The sequence below is a fragment of the Syngnathus floridae genome, chromosome 1 (assembly GCF_059516105.1).
Source record: "Syngnathus floridae isolate MCC-2025c chromosome 1, RoL_Sflo_1.0, whole genome shotgun sequence".
Taxonomy (NCBI): domain Eukaryota; kingdom Metazoa; phylum Chordata; class Actinopteri; order Syngnathiformes; family Syngnathidae; genus Syngnathus; species Syngnathus floridae.
In genome coordinates, this window is record NC_142413.1 from 10,412,033 (window position 1) to 10,438,043 (window position 26,011).

Sequence of the window (26,011 nt, forward strand, 5' to 3'; positions counted from 1 at the left end):
TGAACAAACGGAAATGATCTTGCTTGGCCGGAAACTCTGCGTAGAGGCATTGTATTTGTGCATACTTTCATCAATCCTCCCATAGCCAAACCAACTGTGCTTTATATTAATGCCCCACCGAGTCACTTCGTTAAACTAATCCACAGAAAAACCTTTGACTTTTTTTCCCCCCACAAATTGCCATCTTTATTTTCCCCATGTCTAGAGCAAAGCATAACTGACAGCATAAACAAAGACTATACAAAAACAAATCGGCTCAGAAAATACTTACCTAGGCTGTTCCTTCAGTGTGATTTAAAACAAGTTAAATTTGTTCTTTCAGCTATTCTGCAATTTAAATCTTGAACATCTTTAGCCAAATTACCATTAATGTTAGTTATCAGTATAACATCAAGATGAGACGGGGTAGAGATTGCAGATTTGGTAAGGAGAGTTTATCTTTACCCAAACAATTTTGCACATCAACTCCTTTTTGTCGTAAAATAACATCTTTGGAGAAACTGGCTGCAATCTCCGCTAAAATGAAGTGTTTAAAGCTGAAAGAACTTGTGTAAGACTTACAATTTCCTTGGAGCGGCCTTCTCATACAACAAAACAAGCCATGGATCCTTTTATAAATACAACATCTATAAGGGTGGTATTTGCACCCCAAGCTTCAATTAGTCCTGTACATCCACACGCACACACACACGCAAACAGCAGAGTACAACGACTGATCCAAGTACTTCAGTGTGTTCAGTGGTCACTCAAATGTCTCAGTTTCCTCTACTGTAGTGTCCCTCACGATACAAAATGTGATAAGGATCGAGCGGGGATAAATGTGTCTGTGCTCATGACACTGGGCCCCACTTAGAAGAGAGCGTGCAACACAATCATTCACAGAGGAGAGGGGTGGCTGTGAGTAAACCATCCAAACTAGGACGCTCATCATGGTTTGGAATAAAGATGTTGGGGAGGAAAACACTGGTATTTTTATAATTTGTCTCCAGGAGGGCTTCCAGTTCAGGCGCTGTCACCAGTTTCTACTGCGTGGACGTGAAACATGTGTTCCGGCTTGTTGCCCTTGCTGTGGTGCTCCCACATCTGTAAGTAGAGCCTCTCCAGGTCTATTGTGTACTGCTTGGTGTTGAAGAGAGGACTACAGATGCGCTGCTTCCAAACACGTGCCCGAATCATCTTCAGGCTGAGAGAGAGAAAAATAAAGAATCAATCAGCCACAAGCTTGTCAAACATGTCAATGGTTTAATCAAGGTAGTATGAATTTCTTCCTACTATTCCATGTCAGAGCCCAGTTTGACCGCGATGTCCTCATACTCCTGTCGACTATGGGCGATGAGTTCCGGACAGCCAAGGCAGTTGAGTTGTGAAGCAGCTACTCGTGAGGCAAGGGTTTCACCTTTTGTGAGAATGATGTTCATGGAGAACAATCAAGTCAATTGATAGTTCACACAGTCATTAAAAATAGTGTGTTTTATAGTAAAATAACCAAAACGTCACCTGGCATAGTAACCATGGGAGTACCAGCCCACAGAACATCCATGCCTGTGGTGTGACCGTTGCATAGAGGCGTGTCTAAGCACACGTCAGCCAGCTGACCCCTCCTGACATGTTCTTCTTTAGGGGCCACAGGTGAGAAGATGATGCGGGAAGCTGGCAGTCCCATGTTTTGAGCGTACTGCTGGATGTTGGGCTCACCCACAGCGGGGAACCGAAGGAGCCACAAGACACTGTTCTGCACACGTTTTAGGATCTGTAGGGAGGAAGAGTTGCAAAACATTTCAAATACAAGTGTAAAAAGAACAACAAACTATTAAGGTGTAGTGAAGAGGCTCTGACTTACATTGGCCCACATTTGAAGAGTTGGGGGGTCAATTTTGTAGAGCTGGTTGAAGTTGCAGTAAACAATGGAGTCCTCTGGAAGACCATACTGAGAACGGGTTGTCACAACAATTGTGCGTGGCACCTCCTCCCCTGTGGCAGCTTTGTTGTTGATCTGAAAAGGGGGTGAAAATAACCATGTGTATAAACAGAGCACGCCAAAACAAGGCAAGTAGGGGTTCTCCACATCAACACGTAGCACGTATGTGAGCATTTACACTAACCAACGGTAAGCCGCTAGTTAATTGGGTATTTTTCAGACTGAAGTTTTATCTCCATGAACCATCAAACGAACTTAACATTTATATCAGGCGCAGAGCTATCGCTTGAATGTCAATTAGCACTGGCTAATTAGAAATGTGTGGAAAACAATCATCTTTGTGTACTGCCTACCTGTGTGGTGGCAAGACCGTTGCTGACGGTGAAGCTGTTGATGGTGACCTGTATTTGGCCTTGGTTGACCATATTGATGATTGCTTCTGCAGCCGTGTTCATGGGGATCACAGGCATCGACAAGGCTCCATTTGTGTCGGCAGCAGGTTCCTGATTGCTGTCACATTTCATCTGGCCAACAAAATAGATTTCACTCAAGTTTGAGTTGTATGTTCAACAAATCTGATCAAAATTGCCAAAGAAATAAATGAAAATAAAAGTCATCCTTAGTCAGCTAAACTTGTGCTCATTTTAGTCTTGTTTAATCACTCATACCACTTTTGTTCAACCTTCAAAAATGTTACCTACCTTTATCACTTTGACATCTGGCAGACTGTCCAAGAAGGCCTTCAAATCTATACCATTGAGAACGATGCGGTTGTCAAAGATGTGTCCATTTGATTTGAAATCAATCACGGCCTTTTTCTGTGGGTACAAAATAATATTGACACAATTTTGAGACTCTACTAAGAAAAATAACTATCTGAAAATTAATGACAGCACATGGAGACAGGACAAACCTTGAGATGAGGAAACATGTTGGCATGATCTCCAATGAAAAAGGTATGTGGCATGAAGGCAACCTTCTCCGAATATTGCTCAACTACTTCGGCAGGCGATGTCTCTTTGTCAGTGATGATGTAGTCCATGAAAGGAGCGCCGCTGGTTCCAGGGTAACCTAGCCACATAGCCTAACGTGGGGAAAGGAAAAAGGTTGTTTAAACAGTCCATACAAGATTGACTCTGAGACAAGGCCAAAGATAAAGCTTGAAATAAGAGTCAATGTTTTTATCTTACCTGTATAGGAGCAGGTCGGAGGGCAAACAGCTCATTTCGAGCCCCTTTAGTGTAGCCATTCATGTTGACCAGAATGTGAACCCCATCTTGGTGAATGCGATCGGCTGCCTTGCCATTACAAGGAATCTAAAAGTAATGGTACCAGTATCAGTAAAATCCCTTTTAATAAAAAATTGACACATTTACTTGTAGCTTCAATTATCAGTAGAAAACACAGTAGGTTACCTGTGAGAGGTCTGTGAAATTATGAGCCTCTGCCACGACTTTCACTCTGAAGTTTGTACTGTCATCGGGGCTTAGTGCGTAGCAAAACACCTTGGGGAAAAAGAGCAAAGAATATACACGATTAGATACTTCTATTCAAACCCTCTCTCTGCTGTGGCGAGCCCTGACGGGGGCAGTCAAAAGAAGAAGGGTTTACAGTGACGGTGACTCACCTCAAATTTCTCAGGATTATGCATCCCAGGAATGGATTGCATCAAGTGGGAAGTCGGGTGGTTGCCAAAGTCTGAGCTGACATAACCAACACGCAGACGTCCACCGCTGGCCGTCAGATCTTTTGGATGCTCGTAGGCAGGTTTGTGCAATGCATTAATCTGCTCAATAAACAAATGTGTACATGTAACAGTGTCAGAGGGGATCATTTTACAGTAGGAGAGTTGCAAAGTTGAATTTTGAACATCAATCGAAAACAACGTCACGATTGAGGGTACCCTCACATCCACTAGCCAAACTTCTGACAACAACCCAGTGGCACCTGTCACTTCCACCAGAGCCCACCATCCCAAACCCAACTCAAATGTTTCTTTGACAAGAGCGTACCTTGTCCAGGCAAAGGTTTCCATGGCGCTCAGCAATGGCCTTTCGAAAGCCGTGAGAGAGCGGATATAACATGCTATGGTGAGGGTGCACCGATGGTAAGCGGTTCTTCTCCAGTTGGTCAGCAACAATGCTCACTAGTTTTTTCATGCGCTCATCATAATCCGTCCAGTCGCACACAATCTGAAAAACAGGGAAAAATTCCATGACTTAAAAATAAAACACTGTCACGTAACACCATCCGTATAAACAAATATGTAAATGGTGAGAATCTAATCTAAAAAACACAAACCTGCAAGCAATGTGCCAGGTTACAGTAAGCGTCAGGGAAATCAGGCTTGAGTTTCAAGGCAGTGCGGTAAGATGCAATGGCCTCTGGGATGTTTCCAGAATCCTAACAAAGCAAAATCCCCATACATTAGAGGCATAATACATTCTTATTATAAATAATACTCACCCATGGCATTATTGTACAAACGTTTTGTCCTTTTCGATTCCCATAACGGTAGCAAGGGTAATCCTACAGTTACAGCTACTAACAATTCTTGTAATAACAGAGCTAGATTGATAGAATAAAATGTCAAAAAAATAAGTGCTGCTACAACCAGAAGAAAAGTCACAATACATACTTTGTGTATTGAAGCCAAATTGCTATGAGCGTCAGCAAAAGCAGGATTGATCTGGATGGCACGAGTGTAGCACTGGAGCGCTCCTTGCACATCTTGCATTTCCTTCAGCGTGTTGCCCATGTTTGAGTAGGCGTCCGCAAATGTGGGGCTGATTCTGTAAATCACGACAAATGTGTTATCTCCTTGTGTCATCAGTGAACAGCATGATTCTTGTTTACACTTAAAACGTCATGTTCTGCTGCACAAGAATAAATGTCCAAATGGTATATTATTGTACAAATGCAAACCTGATGGCTTCCTTGTAGTGCATGAGGGCCTCCTGGAGTTTCCCCTGCTGCTGCAGGACACTGGCCAGGTTGGAGTGAGCTGCAGCAAACTCAGGGAACACCTGGTAACGTTTCATTAATAGAAACCATTTTAATCGTTCTCTTGAACTGACATTTTGCCCAATTGTAAACGCTTTTCAAGTTGTACCTCTAGTGCTTTCCTGTAAAGCTGAACCGCCTCCTCAATGTTGCCCTGTTCACGTTTGATGTTCGCCAAGTTGTTAAGGGAGTCTGCATGTGTCGGGCACAAACGCAAAGCTGTGTTGTAGCACTCTTCCGCCTCGGACACCTGGAAAGACATTGGCCAATAGACATAAGTGTCAAATGAAGTGACAGACCCTCCAAACTCCTGGTGTCAATTGTACAAATCCATGCTCTCAGTAGTTGCCTTACATTGCCTTTCTCCTTCAGTGCATTTGCCAAATTGCAGTAGGCATCTGGAAAGTGAGGCTGCAGCTCAATGGCTCGGCGGTATGTGTCGATAGCCAGGTCAATGAGGCCTTGTTCGTAGTAGACGCAGGCCAGGTTTCCATGAACAACTGCATGGTTCGGACTTAGACTCAGGGCTCGCAAATATCCCGCCACAGCTCTGGAAACACAACCAACGACACTGAATTGCATGCAACCGCATCATCAAAACTTTATTATTTTTTTTAACCTGATTCAGTTATTTTATACAGGATGCGTAAGGCATACATGTCAGGATTGAGATAACTGACCTATCAAAGATTCGGGCTTCCTTCAAAACGTTTCCTAAATTAATGTAGGCATCAAGGAAATTTGGGTCCAGAGTCACCGCCTTCATTACACACACACACATATGGGATTAACAAACGATACTTCAACATTTTTCTACCAGGTGTTTGGAAAATATAGCAACAGACCTTTTCAAAATGGTGTATGGCCAACCATATCTCCCCCTGGGCATTGAACACACAGCCCAGGTTGCTCCACGCCACAGCAAAGTTAGGCTGAGTCTCAATGGCTTTCAGGTAGCAAGCCTTGAGTTCCCAATGGAAAAAGAGAGAGGAAAGGAAACAGATAGAAAGGGAATAGTGTGGAGGGGGGAGGACAAGGGGTTGTAAAAAAACAAACAAACAAAAAAAGGTTGAGAATAAAAAGCAAAAAAAAAAAAAAAAACAAACAAACAGAAAAGGGCAGAGAATGCAAAATTAGTGACTTGTCTCCAGGAAAACAAAAAGTGAGTCTACAGCATGGGCTCGCTTGCGCCAAAGTCTGCTGCGCGAAGCTGCACTGCTTCTTCCTACGCTGCGCTGATCCAACCAACACCTACACATCGACCACCATCACGCAGTTATGGCCACCATTTTAAAAGCCCGGTGGCAAAATTAATATAAATCTTACAGTGCACTTAAAAAGCGCTACAACCCCAAACTGCTACACTATTATCTAACTAAACAAAACAATTTACTTGAACTTCTGAAGGTACGACATCTCACAACCTGCGATGGTGACCTGATTGTGCAGGTGATGGTCCCTGAAATGCTTGCGCGACAAAATCACGCAGGTGCGCGAGGTGGACTATTTGCCGCCACCACCACCACAATGCGCCACGCTTGCGCAGCCTTGCTTGTGGCAGAGGCCATCGCTTTGCTGCTTCGCTTGCCAACCGTCTTGGTGCAACAGCCACACACCACCCCCTCAGGCAGAGAACCTGCCACACCAGACTGGCACAGACTCACAGCCGCCATTCTCTCTTGTCATTGAGAAAACATTAGCAGAGCAAGGTTATAATGCAATGCTATGATTTGAAAATGATTTCAAGTCCGCAGGGACTGTTGGGGGCGAAATATAGGGATGGCCAAACTTCAGAGAAATTGGGGCATTTGGGGGCGAGGCTGGTTTCAAGGGTGGAGTGGTCTGCAACCAAGAGGCCACAGGGATTGGGGTAGGGGGTCGCATGCTGGCGCGCTGTGCATTTTTAGTTGCCTGGAGGGCATCGCTGCGCAGCCCCTGCGCTACTGTAGACTCACAGCGCAATATCGGTATCATCACAGCGCTGCAACTCAACAAAGAAGGGAAACATAAAACAAAACTGGAAAGTAATAAAGAGTTATGTAGGAGTTAGAGCGTTCTTAGTTGTTTTTCACCATTACTGCTTCCAAATCCAAGTTTCTTTATGTACTTAATCTAAAACTCAGTCATTAGTATAAGCATATCTTAAAAATGCTTACTGTCATTTCTTTTGCTACTCTTTTTCATTTGCTCTTCAAGAGATGCCACAAGAGAGGAGCTCAAGCATGAAGTGAGGTGGTTTTTCTTTTGCTGGCTGTTACAAACCCGTTACCATATTTTTGGACTTTGTCAGAGTGGTGGCCGCGGCTGGCTGGAAGAAGAGAAGACTGAGGCTGCCCCTAGTGTTCCTTTCCGCCGGGCACCTACGCAGGTATAGTGTCACCCACCTGAAACCTTCTATACAACAATTTCAGTTGAGGAAAAAACCAAAAGAGACAGAATCAGAAACAACATTGTTAGTAAATTGGATCAACAATGCATTTGTCTTTCAATATGGAAATGTAGCAGGTTCTTCCAAAACACACAACAAACATAAACCGACTATATTTAGTATTCTTTCATGCAAAAAATGTTGCGTTCAAAAGAAAACCCCAAAAATGCTTGGGGGAAGAGAGGGGGAAGAAAGGCTTTGCGTGTTCATACTTTCAAGTTCTATCAGTTGTATGAATTTTGTTTAGTTGCCATGACAGGAGGGCAGCTACTGGCTTGACCTTAAACATAATGAACTGATCCCATTGCTTGGGGGATATTACATACTGAAGCAAAATGGAAGAAGAATTAAATTGTTGATTTTCTGCCTTATAGCATTTTCAGGAAATATTTTAATGCTTAGAATGCTTTGTCCTGGCCTGCTCTCTTGAATCCTGGCCAATAGGGTAGGGAGAAAAGTCTGTGGTTTATTTGGATCTAGAAGCCTCCACAGCTCTGAAATGAAGAAGACATCGCCGTTGCTGCGCACGCCTGTCCTTTTGGAGCCGCATCTGACGCAGGAGGTGGAGTATAGATTGGGAGCTGACTGCCTGACACCAATGGAAGGCACCACTGAAAGGAACCTGAGTTTACCGTCATTAAGCTTTTGCAACCACATGGTTGACTATTTCATGGTATAACAAAATACATGGCATAGTGAGACAGAGTTAACTAAAAACAAGATCGGGCGCATGAAAAGCACTATTGGAAGAGCTCTCCGGCACTTTTGGGGGAAGGGTGATAGGTCAGGAAGGCAGCTCTAGGCGCGCACACTCCACCAATCCTTAGCAAGCGCGCGGGGGTGGAGCGACAGAGCAGAGGAGCTTGACACTCCCTCATACTCCATCCCCACTTCTGGAACACACCACCCCCATCTAGCATAAAATAAGAGGGCCTGTAACCACTGTGACAACTGCACACCTCCAGATTTGACCCAACCCCGGGAAGGGAGCCCCATGTAGTCGGGAGAGAATTGAAGTGGCAAATAGAAGCAGTAAAGAACTGAAGTGGCAAATAGGAGCCTAAAAAAGGTCAGTGTGAATGGGGGGGAGGGGGGAGTGGGGGTGGAGGTAACAAGTGTAATGTCCATTCACTGGAGATAATACTAACGTACAGTGGCTAGGTTACAAACCATCTTATCTTTAGCACTGCAAATATAAACTAATGACTTATCAGTTCATATATTCTTCACAGACCGAGCCAGTATTTTCCCCCCACAGTCACACTATCAAATGCATGGAAAACAATATTGAGTGTCAAGTGTTTTCACTTATTAGAGCCTTTCTTCCTAAAGGGGGAGAGAGGGGGAAGGGGGGGTTGACCTCTTGTATAAGGTCAAGCTAAACCAAAAGGAATTGAGACAAATGATAATTTATGAGGTTGAAGGCATATAAGAAGTCTACAATATTGTGGGGAACTATAATCGTTTTTGTAAAATTTGATGGAAAACGTTTTAGCATAAAAAAAAGATTTTATTTAGGTTTACTCACATGGGCTTTAGACAATTTATGGTCCAAAACTCCAAGTATGCAAGGCACAATTCTACTGGGAGGAACTAGGCCTGTTTTCTGAGATATTGTATAATGGGCTTTTTCTTTTTGTTCAAAAAAACAAAAACAAAAGTCAGTTGATATAGAATGGCTTCAGAAAGAGAAGTGACACTAAAAGCACACATCAAAACACCACATCATTTCGAACACCAGACCAGGATAACGTACCTTGGCCTCTTCCAAGCGCCCAAGTGCTTTAAGTAAGTTGCCCAAGTCACTGCGCACACAGTAAAGATCCTGGCAAAGACAAACAACTCACTTTAATATTTTTCAAACAACTGTTTCGAAGCTTACTTTTGCTTGCTCTGGCTACTGGTGGCTCGGTCTGAGTTCAGCGCGCAGCATTCGACTTACGGGGTTATACTGTAATGCAGACACATAAGCCTGCACCGCTCCTTCCATGTCCCCTGCAGCGACCAGAGCTGCCGCCAAGTTGATGTAGCCATCGATGAAGTCGGGCTTCAGTCGCAGAGCATGGCGGTAATGTTCAATGGCTTCCTGCAGTTGCCCTCGCTCCTTGTACACGTTCCCCAGATTGGAGTAGGCCTCGGCCAGCATCGGGTTCTGTTTAATGGCCAGCGTACTGAAGTGAGCTGACCTGTTGGGTCAGAAACGGGACGAATGAATCAAAGTTGGTAAGTGACTATTTAGCACCAAGGCGCATGGTGAAAAGGAGCAATAGCAGTATATGACAGGAAATCTGCAGCATATATTTATCCACACGGCCTTGGACACTTTTTTACTCAACTGCAAACAAGGTTACTTCAGATTACATTTTTAGGGAGAAAAGCAAAAAGTAAAGCGGAATGGACAGAACTAATCTGACTGCACACGCTTCAATGTAATGCAAATGATGCATTTAAGTTTGCGGAGTGCGCACATAGGCCTCCTGGAATGCTCACCTTATAACAGCATCATTAAAACTAAGTAGAAAACAAAGCAAGTCTTGACAATTAATGTGAGCCAGTTTATGTACTTCTGACTGTTTAGAGTTTAAATGGGCTCATCAACCAACCATTTGATGTTCCTGTGTGAATGATTGCATGCATAAGCTGAAAGAACAGCACGTTATTTCCTTAGAAGATGGTGGCATGTCTAAGCTGAAGAAACATCACTATCTATCGGTTTGGATTTCCCGAGGAGGAAAAAAATAAGCCACCTGCTTAACTTGATGGCACATCCTGTAATGTATCAACTTCAAGTAAGTTCTAGAACAAAACACTTCTCCAGCTCTCCCGACAAAACACACTATGTCATATTGACGCTGTGATTGCATGTAATCTTGTATTGCATGTAATCTTGTATCCAGAGTGACGCAGCAGACACAGACTGCAGTGGTCCATTGCAAAAACAAATTGCGATTGACAACTTTTCACCCCACACCAAGTGATTTGAGCACTGCACGTCTACCGGCATGCTACAACAGAAGAACTCCACATACAGTAAACTTTTCAAAATTTTGCAAACCACCATTTGGTCCACAAATATCTGATCTCAAACTGAAAATCTACACGAGTACACTGACCACATTACGGTCAAATAGACTTACATTCTCAAAGTTCAAAAATTCAACCTGCAACATGTTGGACAATTAGTTCATGATGAAACCTGTTACAACGCAAGCCACCAACAACTGCTATTTAATTGATGAGCAAGCAAATATCCCAGAATATGATTTCCTGACGACAGAAGAAATTGTGACTCGTGATGCATCGGACCGTTGACGAGCCCACCTCACCTGTCAAGCCTTCGGCACTGGAAGTGAATGGAGGACAGAAGCAGCAGCACGCCTGTGTTATCAGGCTCTTGGCGCCACAGCTGCATGCAGTGGCGCTCTGCTGCTTCAAAGTCCCCCGACTGATATTCACGATGTGCCAGCTCAGCCAACCCTTGGAAGGAAAGAATACGTTTTGTCGGTTCTGGAGCACCAACACAGTCCAAGGAGCAGGGGGAGGGGTGGGGTGGGGGAAACAAGACATTAGATGTGATGGATGGAAAATGGCAGACAAATGAAAAATAAATCATAAATATTCATAAAATATAATAATTACATAAACTAAACAGAAAAGATGGAAATTTTTCATTCAACATAAGAAGGTGGATAAAAAGTTCGAGAGTTACAGTAACATATTTCAATAGAAGTGGGTAAAACTGAAATTAAAAACCACTTTTTAAATTAGCCATTCTGTAGAGAGGGGCATTTTTCCATGCATGAGAAACGTCAACATTAAGCAGTACAAGAAGTTAAGGAAATGATTTTACTTAAAAAGTGCATGCTGCCAACTGCTTCACTTCGATATGACGACGAAACACATGCATGGGGTGAAAAACAAATATGGCAGGGGAGCAGCATAACAGCATTTATTTACAACAAGGCATCAATGCCAAAGTATTGCTTTTGTATTAATCCCCCAGACATCTAATTCACACCAACCACAGCAAGCTTGCATATGATACAAGTGTATATGACATAAATAATCTAAAATCTGACGATACGGTGTTGTCTGTTTGAAACTACTACGATACATGACGTAGAATTTAATATTGACTATGTAACACCTCAATCACATCAAAAATCAAAATGATGGCCCGTTTCTCGTGCGCCCTCCACGCACTTCTTACGCCATTTTCTTTTAAAACGAAACCAACCTGTGCTGTCAGCCACGTTCCCCACGGAGCTCGTCATCTCCTCGGTCTTCGAGTCTTGCGCGTTGGACGTCAATGTGTCAGCCGTCAGGTTTACAGTTTAAAAAGAAAAGAGGTCCGACCCGGCAGTCGTCTTTGTCCCACAACGAGCAGCAAGCACGTTGCCAGCCAAACGGAAAAACCGTTACACCTTTGATTTTCGTCACGCCACGCGCTGTTACCTTAACGTTGCAGCTCGTACCAGGTTGAAAAATACCCAAACAATTAAAGTCGTTACACGATAGGTATTCGGAGTGACATTAAATTTGTTTTTTCGCCTCAAGCTAAAGCTAGCTATAGCTTCGTGACAATGCACTCAACGAGTAGAAAATGGCGAAGTGGGTGTAACCAAATTTTAGGCAGAAAGTAGTTCCGCTTCTTGACAATTCGACGCAAAAAGCGCTTATAACATCGAATACTATTTTATTCACTTAAGATTTATTACTTGTATGTAGAATTTTTACATTATTTGTAAACTAGTCGCAAATCTAACGGGCTTCTCTGTAAAAAAAAAAAAATCAAAAACCAGTGGCGCACTATTATGCGCGGAAGTATATGTTTGCGCAGTAATGATAAGGACAGTCATGGTGACTAAAACCGTTGCGCAAAGTGATCACGTGACAGCCTAAAATACTGTCGGATCTGTGCAGATATTACGAGTTTGCGACTCTATTATTTATTTCCCACCAATTCATGTAAAATTCATAACTTATCTATACAAACCTTAGAATACACAATTATTTCTGTAACATTACGAGTTGGCGATTATCTTAATTATTTCCCACCAACCATAATACATGTGAAATTCATAACTTATCTATGTAAATCTTAGAATACGCAGTCGTTTCTGTAACACTAATTTTCATGGACATAATTGTCCACACGTGACAATATATTATTGTGATTGAACATATTGACTCGAATCATACCAAAGGTCTCCTTTATTCAAGTTAATTTATTAATCCATGGGAGTTATTCAACTACAAAAGATCACAGCCATAGTTATTATCGAAACGAATGAATAAAAGCTTTAAATAATTGTTTCAAGGTTGTTTGGTTGGAGTGAAGTACAACATTATGGTCAATAGGGGGCAACCTCTGTGAACGAATTGGAAGAAAACCCTCCCGGAGATCTGGGGGGGGATTCCTCGCTTTATGATGAAGTTCCTTCCTTACGACTAGTACGAATTTGTCCATAAATTGGAAGTAAATATTTGTATGAAAAACACGCCTATACCACAAATTTAAAACACTAAAAGGAAAAACAGTAAATATGATAATAAGTGAGTGGCCTGCCACATAAGTCATGAAATTCCTGAATCATCTGCAACTACTTTATTGTGCACGGTTCATGAAATAATTAATGTCGCAATGACAGTAAGCATTTACACGAAACACACGTTATGCCATAAAACAATACCACAAAAGTGTCCCTTCTTGAGAAGATCATATTTACCTTCTAACCTTTCCATGTCGGGACAGAAAACCCATTGTACAGTATTGCTTCATAATAATTGTACTAAGTTCATCTTGTTTTTCCTTGTTTTAATCACGCCGAAACATGTCAGGTAAAGAACCTAAAACAATTTGTTTGATATAAAAGAAACCAGTGAAGTGAGTATTGCTTCAGATCAATGGATATTAATATGATCTGTTGTGAGTTTTGCCATTCGGCTCCTTGTTTGCTCTATGAATGGACCAATAACTGGTTAAACAAGAATTATGAAAGTAGTTTTCTTCATCCTGCATTTTGGCACAATGAGACCAAAGGGAAACTGAAGAAATTGTCAACAGTAACTCACCATTACAAGATTTCTAAAAGGAGGGATGAGGCCACTGATCTGATTGTCACAAAGTTCCATCAGCAGTTTGCAAAAGATACTGAAAGAGACAAAAAGACATCCTTTGGAATTTTCATGGATTGGGCACCTGTGCAAAGTGTGAAAAATTACTGGAACAAATGTGCAAAATGTTCAAACATTAAGAGGTCAAACAAGTTCACGTGTAAAGTTCACCCCAACTCTGAAGACTTCTGCATTTAAGTCAACTACAACCCTAAATGCTGACATTTATTTGATCCTTGCTTCACTTCAGTTTTTCTTCAACTCACATGTAAGTAAGTGTCAGACATAAGACACGTGCAGTCATTCTTCCTTGTATATTTTCAAAAGGGGTTTCTGCTTTCTGCACCCCATTTTTCCCACATTGTTCCCCAGTGGGAAAGTAGCAGACATCATTATCCCCATTGAATTTGCTGTGTGAGCTCAAAGCATGCGAAGGCTTCGGGGGATTGTGTACTCTTTCCACACGTTCCTCTCTTTTGCTCTCACCCGATGATGTCATGTGGACTGTATGTGACGATTGCATCTGACGTGCTTTATCTTTGTGCAAGGAATCGAGGGGGTGATCCCATCTAAAGGGTCGGTGAGAGCTCTCCGCAACAAACCCTACTTTCTTTCACACGGGCTATTTTTGGAAACACGTGAGAGCAAGTAGTTCAGTAGCTCACTGGTCACTTTAAACTGGTTGTTATTAAAATAACATCGTTCATAACATTGTCTGAAAATCTCAAGCGCTTAATTGCTGCTGCTCAAAGGGTGGCCTTAATTTCAACTCATTAGATAGAGACCAAAAACAGCATGATGACCCACATTATTTAAAACTGCTTTAATTGATATGTGAATACAGTGGCTTGAGAGTTGAGTTTGTTCCTTAGATATATTACACCATGGAGACTCATATGACATAAAATTGGGTCTATTCACTAATTCGTCTTAATTTACAAAGACGTTTGGGGGTCAGGTATTCATGATTGATGAACCTGTTCTCAAAAAATATTTTTTTTGCTTGTGGTAGCATATGACGACCAGTCCAGTACGTCTCACCTCAAGTCAGCTCGGAGAGGCTCCGAATCATGCTCTAGAAGTGGTACATAAAATTCTTGAATTGTACCCATACACCTTATATCAAGCTAGATATCGAATAATTTTTTTGAACAGAATCTGAATCATCTTTATTGCCTAAGTATGTCAAAATACACCAGGAATTTGTCTCCAGAAATATGAACCACACCAATTTTGCAGTAATAAGGAAATTATAACAAAAAGAACATTTAGAACGTAACATAAGTACAGACAGTCTTTACACAATGTAAGGGTACTCTTAGTACTGTCGTAGGCTACTGAGCAATGACAGCTGTGTGGCAGCACTGCAAATGATGCGGACTCATCAAGAAAAATTCTAAATTAAAAAAAAAAACTATCTGTGTATCTGCCTGCCTGTTTTAAAGTTGCAATGCTGGTGTGAGGTCTGCTCAACTTTGTGTTGCTCAATAGACTAAATCAGCAGAGCTTCTAATAGTGGTGCACATCAACATGCAGTTCAATAGTGCTTATGTTTGTTTGCATTTCAGACTTATTTTGGCAAGACTTTCTTTCAGAATAATTTGATGTCTCCCAAACATGTTAATCATCTGTAGCGGTTTGATTCAAGTTCTGGGCCTTTATTTGAAACATTTGTCAGCTGCACTGATGTTTTACAGCTGCATATTTTGTCCTTAGAAGTCGTGTTAGAACGTAAAAACTATGCACCCCTGTAAACAGCTCGACTATTTGAAGTTTGGGTAAAAAAAAAGAACACAGATTTGTGTTGAAATTTGTGGGACTTTCCCATTATTTATGCTTTATGAAAAATATTCCTTTATGGTACCTGATTTGTGAGATCTGATTTCTTATATCAGAAAGTGTGGCACTCATGCTGGTGGTGACGTGCCTGCAGTGTGCTCAAGTATGAGTTGTTGCTATACAGTGCATAAAATTAGTTATTTTTTTACTTTTGAAAGGTCCTACTTTATGAGCGTCATTGACCGCACCTTGATTCTATCGACAAACTGTCAGTAGGCTGCAGGGGAGGAGAGGTTTTAGTGAACAAGGCGTTTTACTGCTAGATAAGAAAAATAGCCACCAAAATAATAAAAAAAATCATTAGAAATTGCCATTTTGCCAAAGTTAATACACAAGCATATCTATATGACAATAATCAACAGTGGGAAGCTTAAAATAGCTTGATACAGCTCCTTTAACCTTCCATGGGCCAGTGACCATTTTAACTCAGTGTCTGTCAACAAAAGCAGAATAGGTCAAATTTCAGTTCAGAGGTGTCGAGGTCTGTCTGCTGTTTCTGTAAATCTCAACATTCCATCTCGTGTCATTCATCATGCCTTCATGAACCTTGTTGCTTCGCTTTTCTCCCTCTCTTCTGTTTTGGAAGATCGAGGAGGACCTAGTGACACTAATGGTGACAGCAGCTCTTAAGCCTCTGCTATCAATTACACCAAATGATTGACATGACTCTCCAAACGTGCTCTTTTCACTCTTACGGTAGAATGTCTTCCGGCTATGACAGCACTGATGTCTGAGTTGGCCTTTTTTGCAGCTTCCGGCTCCTGGAAAGCAATGCGTCACACACACACACTCCCTGTTTTGGAATAATATCCTAACCACAGACATGCTTACTTAGGGCAGCGTTTTAATGGAAACAGTGGCCTCCCCCAACGGGGATAAGATTCTATCTCACATGTAGAATATTTTCTTCAGGTAGAAAAGTCGACTTATCCGCACTTTGCCAGATCTCATTTAGATCCACCCGAGGGAGCATTTAGGTGGCGTACAATCCCGGAGACGGTGTGTCTGGGGTAGGGGGGATTAAAGTAGATCAAGTCCCCCAGGCAGGATGGAGTATTCCTCGTGTTCCTTTATGGGGGTACGTTGTACACTGGTCAAAACACAAGAATCATTTGATTAGACTTTTTTTTTTTCCTGATTATTGGTTGCTTATGCTTTTTCATCAACTTGTAGTTTAATCTATTCATCAAGCTTTAATTCTGTTGCACAATAGACTTGCTTTATGAAGGACATTGTGGAAGTTGATTCCATGTCTATTTCATGTGCTTATTGTATTTTGAAGTCTGTTTTTATTTGTAGGCCTAATTCCATGTTGTTTAAATTTTGTTGTTCATAGCAGCACAGTCGGTCGCAACCCAGGCCAATCTTCGGGTTTATGTTTATTGTTTTTAAAAAAATTGCAGGACAAAATGACAATGGCACAGGGGAAAATAACTTTAGTTGTTTGAAGCAATAATAATGACAAAATGCTCAAGATTATGTTTGAGTCAATCAGAATGTTGTTTCCTCCAAATTGACTGATACTCAAATACATGTTATTAGATAGATGTTTTAAAATTGCAAGAGCAAACATATGACATCATATCATAATGGAAGTGGAACAGTTCTTGAAATAAAAACACTTATGAAATATTCAGTTTTACGTGAATAATTATACTGTAAACAGTATGTTCAGGGAACATGCTGTCCGTCATACTGTACTGGGAGTTAAAAAGATGTTTCCTTGTTGGGCTCGGCCCTCTTCCACCAAAACAATCAGTCGCACTTTGCAGTGCTCGCCTTCTGCCCATCACACTTAGTTTTCAAGTGGCCTTCCCCACCAGCCTACAGTAATTGAACCACGGCCAGCCCTGAGCAAATAGGACTAGTGTTGCATGAGGGGAAAACACTTTGTGGAGCCGTTTATCCAGAAAAATGGATCATCCGTCACTCACCCCACTCCCCTCCTGGTGCCCCTCTCCGCCCACGGGTTGCATAATAGGCCCTACCTTGTGAGTCAGTCATGGTGAGGGGAACTTTTTGTCTGGAAAGAAGGTCACCACCAGAGAGTAGAAACTCAACAGGATCTTATTGGACTGCGACTACAGTACACTGCTGTATCATCCTAAAACCACTTGCAAAGAAGAAGGTGTGGTTGAGCTACGTCAATCTCAGTAGGCTACAGGTTGACAGTTCTTACATCAAAAGTAATTAGTTACGGTCTTCGTGTTCGTGTGAGAACTATTCTCTTCCTGTCTTATTGATGCAGGCTCAAGTTATATAACAGCACACTATGTCACACTAAAGGATTAGGACTTCTTTGAAAAGATAAGCTTTATGGATCATAAGTGGCCCAGAGTTGTTTTTCTATCTTTGGTGTTTTATAACTAACTTAATTCTGTCATTCACTATCATCGGTTGTAGCAACTGAAGCGGACATCAACAGGCTTACAAAATCATTTGCTTGTTCCTCTGGACAATTGTTATACTGTACAATTATTTACTCATGCAGTTGTTTGAACAGTTTAAATCATATCTGTCTTTTCCCACCCAGTTCTTTTCCTTTCCAGGTATCCTGTTTATATGATTCACACAGTCACAGAAATACAGCGGAAATTGGGACTTGCCTTGAGTCCATTTGCACACTAGTTTTTCTCATATTTTAAATGTCGATAAAATATTGTGAAAGCGATTGAAAATTTTAACCCCAAAATTTGACCTGAGGTCATATCAGGGCAAATGGAGTTGTTCGTTATCTGCGCATAAGTGGCCAAATCGGAAATGGGCCGGACCACAGTGACTGTGAAAGGAACAGGGAAGGAATTGGGAGGAAAAGGTGTGACTGCAGCCAGTTGACCACTACATCCCCTCCTCTCGGCAGTGGGGGCAATAAAACAAGAGGCAATAGACGCAACATACTCATAATGGAGTGTATAGCAAAGTGCAGCAATAATTCATGGCAGTACATACAACGCCAAATAGGAATTTTGGATTAATTTATAACTTTGGCTGATACTTTTTCTTTGTGAGACGGAGTAAGGCAAGATTGACTTTTAGTGTGCATTATGCTTTTGTCTGGACTCAAATAGTGATTACACAAACGGGCGTGGTGGTGGTGTTGGGGGGGGGGGGGGGGGGGGGGGGGGGGCAGAGCGCGGGATTGCATTCAAGCACAGCTGTCCGGTGCTTAGGTCATTGGGGTCATAGGAAGCCAGCAGAGGTTATTGCCATTTAGTCCATGCAGGCTCTCTTATGTTACTTTGTGTTAAAGCCCATTTGACAGTTCTATCCATGTTGCAACATCTAGAAAGTTACCTTGCAGATTTTTGTTTGGATTCCTGCAATCTTGCAGATTCACACGATTACATCCCTTCTGTGCTATCTCTGGGGAAAACAATTACAGGAACCGAGGACACTTTTGTCTTGCTGACTGTATGAATGAAAAGTGAAAACAATGTGAACTCAAAACTGTGTCCAAGTTCAGGAACTTCCCTTGGCTCAGCTATGCTTAGATAAGATTTAGACGGGGTTATCCGTATAATTACTGCATGACTGAAATCAACATGCATTTGCAATAAATAAATGTTCTAACAAGTTGCGGGGAAACAATAAACACCGTGATGGGCTCCAGCTTCCCCTCAAAAGCACTGGCAGGTCCACACATAAGAATTATTCCCTCCAGGGTCCATCCAGGAAGCAGACAAAGCAATAAAAGGTTCTAGATCCAGAAGTGAGGGTCATTGAGGGAGTGGACGAGGGCCTGACCTTTGACATCGTCGTCCCACAATTGCATATTTAAATACAACCCAGTTTAAAAATCTATATTATATGTCGGTAAATGATACATGCCAGGAAAATCCCTAGTGTGCTGGGCCCATGCCCCAGGACCACCCAGCTCTGTTGTGCCACTTAGTAGCTTCCCAGTCTATTTTGATGCCAACATTGGCACTATTCAAATAATAAAATGTGTTTTGTTTATGCTTGACCATATCCCTGGTGAGAGCGAGGCATCACCGGGAGGAGTTATTGCTAAATTTAATTTTATCTGTCTGTTTTTGAGGCCTGAGCTCTGATTTTGATTTTTGAGGTTTACACAACAAATGTTATGTCGCAGAAGATCTTATGTATTTTTTTAAAATCAATTTAGCTTTTAGAATTTCATTGCCCCACCAAAAATGTTCGGAGACAAAAGTTATGTACAATATGAATTTAAGAAATCAAACTGTTGATTGCACCATATAAAAATACATTCTTAATGTTACAACTTTTATTATTTACTAAAACCCTTGCTTCAGTTTTCGAAAAATTGCTTCTCAAAGTTGCTTCTCAAATGAATTCATTGATGAGTAAAATTGCTTTGCAAAGAAAATTTTGAGTCTCGTATGATCGAGACAACGATTCAGACTGTCACTGAGAGAAGATAGAGCCCATGCTGCCTGCACAAAAATAAGGCGAGTATACCAGGCAAACACTTTTTGGGAAATGTGCCAGAGAGGGATGAAAGTTTTCTTTTAAACACAACCCCCGCATCCCCTCCTCCACCATGTCTTGCTCAGGTCACAGTTGGAAGAACATTTAGAATGTGCCATAGTCCACCCCCAGCATGCTCAATGAGGGAGGCGTCAAACACGAGTTTTCCCATTCATATGGGTGTGTGTGTGTGTGGGGGGACTGTAGTATCTGCTCTCGCTTCATCAGGGTCTGTCACAAATAACTCATTTTCATTTTTTAATCTGGTTAGGATGTGATTAACTGGGCCCGTTCGACTCAATAAACACATATACATCAACATGTTCCACTTAACTCTTTACACTCTGCTGTCAACAGCAGACAGGTGTGAGTGGTGACAACAGGATGACGGGCTTCAACACCTCTGCTCCCCGCTGACTTCCTCTCGCACGCCCTGGCGAGCCCCACCCTGCAGCAACAAGAGATACGACTGAAGTTGCACACAAAAATGCGCATGTTTGTATTTGGAGGGTTCAACTGGTCACCGGTTTTAATACCTGAATACCTTCACTGGGTTAATCCATCTGACTGAAGAAGTGCCCATCTACTCAGACTTTAGTTAACCTCAAACCAACGCTGATAACCTCCAAGTCTAACCTGAGACCTTTGACCTCAACAATCAAGGCTTTTCAAACAAAATATTGGCCTCTAGGGATTCAATGCGCATATTTTAGAGCGTTTCTCTTTACTTAATCTAGTTTGCTTTCTTTCCGTATCCCTGTCTTGTCCTGGATCTGGTTCTCCTCTCTCTGGTTGTGTTTCAGGGGCAATGCAAGATAATCCATTTAGTCTGTTTCCTTTCAAGCTCATCCAGAGTTTTTACAACACTTTGCCAGAGGCTGCTGTGGCATACATGTGAGGAATAAACATCAATACCTTGTTCTGTTTAACCTCGAGGTTCTCAGGTCTAGTATGTACCCAAGTCTCCCATACACAGAATAAACATAAACGGATGGCAATGACAAGATAAGGCACATTAAAATACTTTACAGATTGAAAATATCGCATGTGCTAATAGGATATAAAAGTACTTAATATCAAGAATAACTATTAACATCAAAAGCAAGCTTTGAGGATATGATGGGAAACATTGACTTCATTTGAACTTTTCATTTGTGTTTTCATCTTGATAAACATGCTTTGAATTACAGTCGCACATGATACACAAGACCGTTTTTTTGCTTTGAATTTGTCAACATCACTCAACTATTATTGAGGCTTTCCTTGAGCCTCTTGTTGAGTTCTTTAGATCCTCTCAAGGTTGAGTGGTTCATAATGGCTCAGAGAGCGTGATGGGAAGTCATGGTGGATAATAATGCTAATTGAAGGCGCTTCTAAAGCGGTAAAGTGGTATAACTGCGTGGAGGCCTGCTTCGTTTCAATAAGCTTGACTATGGAGCGCTGTCTTTTTTTTTTCCGCACAGTCTAGCAACAATTCGTCCCACCCGTTTGGACCAAACGGCTCAAAGGGCGATCAAAATTTTGTAATTGTCACTCATCCTTTTGTTTTTTTTCCCCCCTTTCCTCTGCCAAACATGTTATTGCCCTGTGTGTAAGGGACAGAGAATGGTCTTGTGCGTCAGTTCCAAAGAGAGAGAGAGAGAGAGAGAGAGAAAAGCTTGTGTTGTCCTCCCATTTATCTGACCTACATTTACTTATTATTTTGCTCTCCAAAATATGTCACTGAAACACGAGCCCAATAAGTTTGGAAAGTGCACTCTCCTGCCAACAAGAGAGGGCTGACATCTCAGAATATCAGCAGGATGCAGCTAGGAAAGTTATCTTATTGAAGAATAGAAAAAGGGTACAGCCGGATATGTGCACAAAGATATTAGTGGGTTTCATAGATTGTTCTGTTTCAACAACCATATATCTACTAAGTACAACATCACAATGGATCAGGAAAAAAAAATCAGTCTATCATTAAACTATGTATAGTATTGACGATTTGTAGTCATCAATACATGTTACCTTGATTTCCTAGAGCTCAAAAGTATTTGGAGAAATAAAATGTTTGTAAATATATGCATCGTTTTAATATACATTTGTCCTTTTATTATGAAATTTGCCCTCATTAGAGTTGGAGGTGTACTAGAGCCTATCTCAAATGACTTTGCGTGAAAGGTGTGTATGCCCTGGACTGGTCGCTGGAGCCAGAGCACATGTGTTAAAAAGAAACACCTATTCAGCACTCACATTCAGTCCATATTCTGGAGTCTTTAGTTTGGGGGACGCAAGGGTGCCATGTTAGTACCCCCCAAGCTTTAGCAAAGGACAGGCAGCATTGTTATGCAACATTTGGTATGAATGAATAGGTTTGAGTGCGAGCCCAGTGAATGCATGTGGAAATGAGCGACTGAGTGGAGCGGCAAGGGGGATCCCGGAGGGAGTCCTTGGCCCTCACGTCTTCTGTGTTTGTCTGCTATTAGCCTAAATGTAGTCTAAATGCTGTCAAGCTGGCCAGGTGGGCAGTGAGGAGGTTGCGTAATGTTCAGTAGAGCGGTTAAGTTAATTTTCCCAAGACCAAATGCTTCATTTTTGTTTTACTTTGCAGATCTAAAAATTAAAAATAAGATTTTTTTTCTATACTTAATACAGATTCGTTTTTTTTTTTTAAATTCAATATATGTTGTTTAACCCTCTTTGAGATATGTTTTTAAAACCCCAAATGTGACTTCCAGGACACATAACCAATAAAGTGCTTGTTGAAAGGTTAAAAACAAAAAGGTCCCCTCTCCTCTGCGAGCAAAGCCGACCTCGGGCATGCAGCCAGTATTCCCACTGTCTCTTTCTGTGGATGACATCACTGGTTGGCATCAAGAAGCGTGGGGGAATAATTAGGTTTTAGATGGTTGAAGTAACTATGACTGTGTGCGATGCATCACGGAATATGCACCGATTTACTCAACATGAAGCACGTACATTTCGATCATCGTGGAGGTCAATAAATAGGGCTCAGAGGCATGTATTTGGGGAAATGAACTTAAATCAGGTTTCATTTCAGGTCAACAAACCTTTTTTTAAACTACAAACATGTAACGGGACTGTGGGCTGGTTTTACAAACGGGTGAGAAAGGAGGCGAACCTGTTTTAAGAACTCACAATCGACTTCATACATGACCACCCCAGCAAAGCCTTGCAGTTCACTATACGCTTTGCACTACATACACAGCCTACTCGGGAAAAGCCTTTATTTGCACGATGCGCTTTGTCAACCTCTATTTAGTCGCTTCTTTACAACCCACCCGGGTCCTTTGAATATTAACTGTGTGATCACTCTTGCCACACATGCAGGCTCTCTGGACCCCCAATCAACTCAGCCCGGCTCCCCTGCCGCTTGCTTCTAGGCTTTGTGCCCAACCATGGCTCAGTATACACACAATTGTCATTCACTGTGATGGAAATGTAGTAGAAGCGATGCTTCACTGACGTCGTTGAAACATTTCGATTCACACATCAAACAAATTGCTAAAAGTGAGGAAAAAGTGGCTGATTTGCTGCTGCTGGGTGTCTTTGCCTCATTGTAAGCTGCTAGTGAAGTGCAACTGTTTTCCTCTTTGGTGTAATGAGCGTAGCAGCCGGGGCAGGAAGGTGGCCGAGTCTGAGCTGGTGTTTTTGCAGACCAATAATCTTCTTTATTGAGTCTCAGGAAATCCTAATTGGAGTCGGAAGTGGCCCTTGTGGCCAGATGTGCAAAGACAAACACTCAAAAGCAACCCCCAAGGACAATTGACCGCAAGCACCTCTGTGTCCTTGTCACCCGCTGAGTTCAATTTCAACTCGCAAACAACACACAATAACTAAGAACAACTGACCAAAAGTACCCTGGCATCTTTGGGGAATCCCATTTTGAAGCAAAACAAAAAGGAAGACAAGAGCCACTCCCTCACAACCAATGCTAAAATACTATGCTACACTTGGGTAATATGGCAAAGCATCAAATAGTCACTCGGGACAGGTGATAAAACCACGAAAGAAACCTTATCCTGGTTTCTCAATTGACCTTAGAATCACAAATAGGCAAATTAATTTTCTGCCTCCTCAGTTTGTCATCACAGCAAAAATAACGAGAAAAGATTGCACTTCCTTGTAGTTACAAAATAAGCAAACACTTAGCCAAACTTTTTGTGTTTATTTCCAGCAGCATGGATGTACTGCGGCACGATACTGACTTGGTATCTACTACAATCTATTACAGTAAATGAATATTAAGCAAATAACTCCAACCAAAATTTTGAAATATTTGTGTTGAGCAAATAAAATCCAAGTATTATGAAAAGTCTTAAACTATTGCAAGCCCGATGCGGTGTGCTGCGTTGCACATTCCAAGAAGTTTCCATTTCATCTGCGGTATCTCTCACATCTTGAAAATCGGTTATGATTACAAATGGGTAGGTTATGTACCCCCTTTAGTAAATTATCAAGTGATTAAGAGCAGAATAGGGATGACATCAGCACAATAAGATTTGATGATGAGTGAGTGCCAAGAGCTTCTCGAAATCATCGTTGCTTTTCCGGCCTTCTCCCGGAACACTGGGGCTGAGACAAAGTACCTCACATTAAACACCAAGGGTTGAGACAAATATGTAGCAGGGAAGCTTTTTATGATGTCTCAAATCCTGACTCATGGTCTCTAATCTCGCCGTCTCCATGATGTTTATATCATCGTCTGTGAACCCCCGCACAGCAGCAAACAGTGTGAGAAGTCGCCTTGAGGTTTTCATGTATAGTTAGCAGCATGGGGGTTGACTCATGTAAATTCTGGAGATTTAGAGACATTTATTGTGTGGGAGTGTAGAATTAAAGGAAACGAAAACTGACCCGCTTCAATGTCTATGTATCTCTTGCTTGCCTTTTTTTCAGGCTTGTGGTCAGACCAAGTCCAGAGATCGTTGTCAGACCGTAACTGCACGTGAGTGCACATCTAAGGAATCTGGATTTGATTAAGAAGAACACCCCCCACCACCACCAGACTCACCGTCCCAGTCCCAGATCAGACCCAGGTGGTTGGGTGTTTTCTCATACAAGCTGTTTAAAAATATACCGCAGCCCACAAACATAGTTACACTGACCTATTTACGCTACCACAAAACCTGGAAGGCATGATAATCACATATTGCAATATCAATACTTTCAATTTTACAGTCTCGTTTACACCGCATGTAAATGGGGCACCGGGGTTGATGATCAATGGATTTCTTCACATCCTGGTTGTTTCCAGCATTGTATTTGTGTGACATCACAATAGAAAAGTAAATTTTGTATTGTGATAATGTGTGTGTGCAGTCCCTGGTGGGGCGGGGATTTTTTTTCCTACTGGGGGTCATGAGAGGCAAAGGTATATCAGGAGGTCCGCACAAACATATTTTTGCCTTTTACAAACACCAAAAATTCTTCAGAAAATGCTGATAAACATTCTTTATGTGCGCCATATGAAGGACAGGGGGGAAAAAATCCCTGACACCTGGGGGGGGTTGAAGGATATTCCAGGGGGGCAGTGCCCCTAGGCCCCCCTCAAGCTCCGCCAGTGTATACAGTACAGTCATGGACAAAGGTGATAGTTTCTCTTTTGTGCAGCACTTCAGGAGTTTCGAGAGCTGGGCCTCCACAATGCTCCCAAAGTTTAATGACTTGGAATTGGTCAAAAAACGTGAGACTCCCATCGAAATCTCACACGTGAACACCTTCATGCACATCCATTAGCTAAATAATGGAAGCACGTGCAGTGAAGCTGACTGTTACGCAAAGAGGGCCTGAAAACACGTTGCAGATTGTTTCGTCTTCCTGCAGTTTGGACCGTCCTGGTGAGACAAGCGATGGATGCCAAGTTAGTCCCTCAATATCTGCTGATCTCTGCCACCATGTCAATTAAATGAGTGCTGGCATGAAAAGTAAAAATTCTCAGGCTTGTTTAGGCCCTGCATGAACTATAAAGCAGTTCTCTCTCAACAGCGGCATTTCCTTGTATGCTGAGAACTGCACTGTATGCTGGGATGTGAGCGAGTGAATAGAAAATGAAGTTTCCTGAGAGAGGTTTGTTCTGGCATGGGTACGCTACAACCATGCCCTGGCGCACAGCAACAACAATGGGCAGTTCTGCGGGGTCATAACCTCCTAATTACCGCGGACCATGAGGCGATGACAGCGACTTGTCAGTGCGTGCCTGTGAACGAGGCTACCTATGCTGTCGCACCTCCGACGAAAGGTCATTGTGGGAA

The 26,011-nt window shown here is 42.0% G+C and overlaps 1 protein-coding gene and 1 long non-coding RNA gene across 4 annotated transcripts; both read right to left on the bottom strand.

Annotated features, from left to right (window-relative positions):
- Positions 1-153: 153 nt before the first annotated feature.
- Positions 154-11,966, bottom strand: ogt.1 (O-linked N-acetylglucosamine (GlcNAc) transferase, tandem duplicate 1). 3 transcript variants are annotated; one of them, XM_088356499.1, is made up of 22 exons: positions 11,587-11,966; positions 10,676-10,826; positions 9,292-9,535; positions 9,106-9,174; positions 5,767-5,883; positions 5,602-5,681; positions 5,276-5,471; positions 5,031-5,171; positions 4,844-4,944; positions 4,557-4,710; positions 4,220-4,321; positions 3,931-4,110; positions 3,546-3,704; positions 3,334-3,423; positions 3,109-3,234; positions 2,832-3,002; positions 2,620-2,736; positions 2,272-2,442; positions 1,841-1,993; positions 1,498-1,750; positions 1,273-1,396; positions 154-1,183 (listed from the first exon to the last, which is right to left on the bottom strand). In XM_088356499.1, the coding sequence occupies exons 1-22, from the start codon at positions 11,621-11,623 to the stop codon at positions 1,003-1,005; spliced, it is 3,117 nt and encodes a 1,038-aa protein (XP_088212625.1). In that variant the 5' UTR covers positions 11,624-11,966; the 3' UTR covers positions 154-1,002. The 3 variants fall into 3 exon arrangements, with proteins under 3 accessions (XP_088212625.1, XP_088212546.1, XP_088212697.1); XM_088356420.1 differs by having other exon boundaries at positions 10,676-10,856; XM_088356571.1 differs by lacking the exons at positions 9,106-9,174; positions 9,292-9,535; positions 10,676-10,826; positions 11,587-11,966 and adding an exon at positions 7,191-9,039.
- A 4,165-nt stretch (positions 11,967-16,131) lies between these two features.
- Positions 16,132-18,216, bottom strand: LOC148404011 (uncharacterized). The gene is made up of 2 exons (XR_015862042.1): positions 17,294-18,216; positions 16,132-16,395 (listed from the first exon to the last, which is right to left on the bottom strand). It is a non-coding gene; the product is annotated as an uncharacterized LOC148404011 (long non-coding RNA).
- Positions 18,217-26,011: the final 7,795 nt, after the last annotated feature.